The sequence below is a fragment of the Vigna radiata genome, chromosome 2, assembly GCF_000741045.1.
Source record: "Vigna radiata var. radiata cultivar VC1973A chromosome 2, Vradiata_ver6, whole genome shotgun sequence".
Lineage (NCBI taxonomy): Eukaryota > Viridiplantae > Streptophyta > Magnoliopsida > Fabales > Fabaceae > Vigna > Vigna radiata.
Window position 1 is genome coordinate 8471700 of NC_028352.1, and position 5176 is coordinate 8476875.

Genomic DNA, 5176 nt, shown 5'->3' on the forward strand with positions numbered 1-5176 from the left:
TGTAGATTGAGTGTGACATGTTCCTTTATAATTGGCTACGCGTGAGTTAAAGAAAAAAGATAATTAATATTTTATTAATATAATATATATATCAAATTAAAAATACCTAAAATTAAAACTAAATTCGTTTTAAAATAAAAAGTAGTTTTTCAGTTAAGGTATGTTTGGTTAATTGTTTTCCAAGAATGACTTATTTTTCTTATTTTCGATAATTTGGTTAAAGGTTACACCAGATTTCAGGCTTCGACTTGAACTATCTCTTAGTGCCATTTTCATTCTAATCAATAATTAATTAACGAAAATCTTTTGAGCATAATTAATTAATTAATAATTAATTAAGGCAGTTTGAATGTATGGAGTTAAAAGGAAACCGCAGTTTCAGTTAATCTAGAAGTCTCTTTCGTTCATTCATTGAGTGTGAAGTGCGACGCGATCTTACGAAACACCGATCCGTAACCACCATTTTCTATTAATCATTGTTTCATCAGATTCTCTCAATTCTTTCTCTGATAATCCTTCTTTCAAGCTCCTCCACTCTCTCTTTCTTTCCCTTCGCCAAACATTCACACATAAAAAAACCACAAACCAAACCGTTCAAATCAATAATCGCAATCAGACGCGCTATTTTTTTTTCTCGTATATTTGCTTCCTTCCGATGGTCCACCAAGTCGTCCTCCCTCCGAAGCCGGTGCAAAACCGCCGGAGGCGTGGCGTTGGCGAGGCGGCCGGGGGAGGCGCGGCTGAGTGCGCCGCCGTGTGTTGCTGCTTCCCGTGCGTGGTCGTCCACATCGCCGTGCTAGCCGTCTACAAGGTCCCCAAGAAGCTTGTCCTTAAAGCCGCGCGCAAGAGACGACATGGTTTGCTAAGGAACAACAAGAACAACGATGATAACAACAGCAGCAGCATCAACCCTCTTGTCGTAAACAAGGGCAATGATATCGTGGTGTTGCACCCGCACAGGGCTAGCAGTGTCGATTTGTGGAGCTACGGCGTGGAAGACACGCGCTTGGAGGAGTTTTTTAGGCAATTACCGGAGAACGAGATGGACGAGGATGAAGAGGGGTTCGAGAAGGAGATGTGGGCCCGGTTCGCCGGAACCGGTTCTGGCGGAGCGAGTCTCAGCGCCAACCGTAACTCTGAACCGGACCGGTCCAGCCTTTGCACATATAAGATAAGAAGATTACCATAACGCCTATAGGAAGAGGGTGTCTAAACGATGTCGTGACGTGGTCATGTGACACGTGTTGTGTGGTTTACGAATTCGGCGAAGCTATGTTCGTGTGAATAAGGACAAGCGAGACGGCGACGTGTCGATGGTCACGGTTATGTTCAACGTGTGCTTGGATTTTATTTTATTTTCGTTCTTTCGGATAATTTTAATTAGGACAATTATCGATTTTTTTTTTTTGGAAAAAAGATGTACACTTTTTTTTTTTTTTTTTAAATTGATAGAACCAAATCACAATTAATATTTTGAATTTGCCTTGAACTAATGTCGAGATGAGGAAGGTTCCTTTGTATATATTAAAGTTTAAATTTTCTTTGTACATAAATATAAAAAATTAATAATAACCTTTTGTTTTACATTCTTCTTTCCGATAATTGTTTGAGTTTGTGTTAAGGTGATTAAGGGCACTAATCTACTTTACTTATGTTAATTTTGGTTTGAAAACGTGAATGTTACATGAGGTTGACTCCAACACCCTAGTAGTAGCTTATTAATCAACAGAAAAAAAAATGATATCTACTAACGTCACTTGAGTGCGACTTAACGAACGGAATAACACTCGTATTTAAGTGAACGAAGTTTTTGTTGATAGTGTTGGAAGTTTGGAGGCTAAATGAGAGTGATGTTTTAGACTTTATTGAAAATATTGGGATTAAAATTGATGATTGTTGAAATTCACTATTAGTTGCAAAAAAAATGCACTTTGATAATGTAAATTAATTTGTAATTTTTCTATTATTTTTTATTTTTTTCACAAAACTAACATTGAGATGTAATATGAATGTTATTTTTTAACATCTTTATTTTTCAAATTTATCTTTGCAACTTATTTTTTGTCTTTTTTTTCTTTCACACTTTTTTGATGATTTGTTTTGAAAAAACTTTCTGATTATAGACATAATCATAATTTTTTTTTAAATCACATTCATCAAGTTAGGTTTTCTTTTATTTTATTATAACTTTCTATAAAAATTAATAAATCTTTATATTTTATTAAATTACATTTCAATTCATTATAATATTTCAAATGAATCACACAATAAAATTAAATTATCAATTATTTCAATCAAGTCACATATTTAATAAAATTAAATTATGAATTATAATATTTATTATTTAATACATAAAATAAGGTTTAATATCTTCGTCTCCACTTTCTGGATAATGTCAAATTCATCCTTATTTTTAAAAATGGAGATAGATTTGACATTATACAACAAAAGTGAAGACCAAAGAGGATATTAAACCCATAAAATAATGTACATTAAGAACTTACATAAATTGGTTCCATCGTTGCTCATTATTAAATATAGTTATAGTGGTTGCATATTATTTATTTGATATGTTTCCTCTCACGTACTACTGTCATCTCTTTCTGCTTAATATGACTTTATAATGAAAAGTCCATAATGGGTTCAAATAAAATGTCATTTCAATAACAATAACATAATTTATTTTCTTCATCTTAATTTGCAAGCATAAACATAAGGAAGAAAACATAAATTTTAAAAACTTATACATCAAAGAGCATAAAATGTCACATAAGCATTAATAACATTCAACATTCACCAGTACATATAATATTCATGTTCTTTTTCATTGCCAGAAAACAATTAAGGCGGTAACCATTTTGTCAAAGGGTTAACAATCATAAGGTTGGTACTAATATGTTATATTGACACTTTACTTTGAACTTTTTTTTAACGACAAAGTATTTCAATTTCATATGCTTAGCACCTTTGGAATATTTGTCGTTCTTAGAAAAGAATATTGTTACAGAATTATCACAATAAATTCTTAGCGGTTTGGCAATATGTTGACTACTTTAAGTCCTAAAATAAAGCTCTGCAACCAATTAGCCTAAATCGTGACCTCAAAGCATGTCACAAATTCAACTTCCATAACAAACGCAACAACGATGGACTGCTTTGCACTTTTTCATGAAATCGCTTCTCCGACTAAAACATACACATAACCAGATGTAGACTTTCTTGTATCCATACAACCAACAAGGTCTTAATCAATATAATCAATCACCTTAAGGTGATCATATTTCCTATAAGTAAGCATCTGATTCTTTGTTCCTTGTAGATCACTTAAAACTTTCTTTGCAGCTTTCCAATGATCCAGACCTAAATTACTTTGGTATCTACCAAGCATGCTAAAAGTAAAACTAATAAGCCTCGTACATGTTTGAGCATACATCAAACTCACAACAGCAGATGTGGTAAAGGATATCTTCCATTTGACGCAACTCAAGTCATAATGAGCTACTAATTTCATGATAATTCTAATGGAATCTTTCTTAGAAACCTGCGAAAAGTTTCCTTATAGTCAATGTTATCTTTCTTATTAAAACCTTTGGCAACAAGTCAGACCTTATAACGTTGGATATTGTCATAAGAGTCACATTTAGTCTTAAAGACCCATTTACACCCAAGTTTCTTGCATCCTTCTGGCACAAGGTTCCATACGTCATTTTGTGTCGTTGATCTAAGTTCGTCTTTTATAACATTTAAAACCACTTATCAGAATTATCACCATTAATGACTTCTAAAAATAAAATTAATCACTATCAATACTTAAGTTATTTTATGACTCTTGTAGATAAATCACGTAATCATTCGAAATAGAAAACTTTCCTTCAACGAATCTTATATTATGGGGGACAGTAAAACATATGCCCTTTTGATTTTTTTTTTTGGATAACTAATGAAATATCCATTGGTTGTTCTTTCATCTAGTTTCTTTTGGATAACTAATGAACCAACATATTGTACAATTCATGCACATTTCACTTGTCTTTTATGGTGTTATAGTTCATTTGAACAGAGACATACTCCGACAGTATCGAGTTCAAAATGAACTGCACGAGAAAACTTTCATCCACAATCATTCCTAGAGACTTGAGTCTTATTACGATATCTGTCATCTCAATCACGTGTCCATGCATAGTATGCGAACAATCAAACTTCATGGTGATCAAGGTACTCATCAATGTCCAGGAAAGGAATTGTCAATAGTTTGAGAGTACTCTTCCACAAAATTATAAACTCTTTTGCATTGTCAATTTTTGAAAGAGTAGACTCAATGTTGCTTGCTATGCTCAATCACATAAACAATAGTCTAAGTTTGTTAAACATATTCCAAACTTTATAATAAACTTTATTTTCATGTCTACTATATGATAGAAGTCAAATTTTAAACTTGAAAAACTAAATCAAGATTCATTACACCTAAGTGAAATTGGACTTGTTCATTTTAGTCACGAAAATTCAATCCATTAAAGACTAAAACAAATGTAACGAATGAACGTAGAGAAAAAAAAATAAAAACTTGCAGTTAACATATGTTTAACATTAATACTTTCAATTATAAAACTAAACACAAATATATAAATAAATAATTATTCTATAATATTAATGTTCTTCTTTTAAGAGATTCATTAATACAAATATAATGATATTAATCATATATACCTAAACTATAATTTCTTACTACTTTATATATATATATATATATATATATATATATATATATATATATATATATATATATATATATAACTAGTGATGTATACAAAATTATTTACCGTCATGTTCATTAATTATAAAAACAATTAATTAACCTTTAGACAATCCTTAAATGTCTTATAATAATAAACTTAAATTAATCCATAATTAATGAGTCATAATTTAATAATTTAAAATAAAAACATTAATATTTAAAATTAAATAACTTTAAAAGAAATTGGCACTGATAACTAACAAAATTCATACGCGATTTCAAATAAATAAATACATTTAATTGTTATTTATAGTATTTTTCATTAATTTTAATTTAACAATAACAAAATATATCCATTGTTACAAATTAAAAATACATTATTCATATAATAAAATATGAACATTAATTTCATCGATGACGTAAACCAATAAGAACACTACA

General features: G+C 30.5%; 1 protein-coding gene across 1 annotated transcript; it reads left to right on the forward strand.

The window, feature by feature from the left end:
- Window positions 1-370: 370 nt before the first annotated feature.
- On the forward strand, window positions 371-1447 carry LOC106755787. Its single transcript, XM_014638001.2, has one exon. It carries the CDS (start codon window positions 656-658, stop codon window positions 1187-1189), a length of 534 nt encoding a protein of 177 aa, XP_014493487.1. The 5' UTR covers window positions 371-655; the 3' UTR covers window positions 1190-1447.
- Window positions 1448-5176: the final 3729 nt, after the last annotated feature.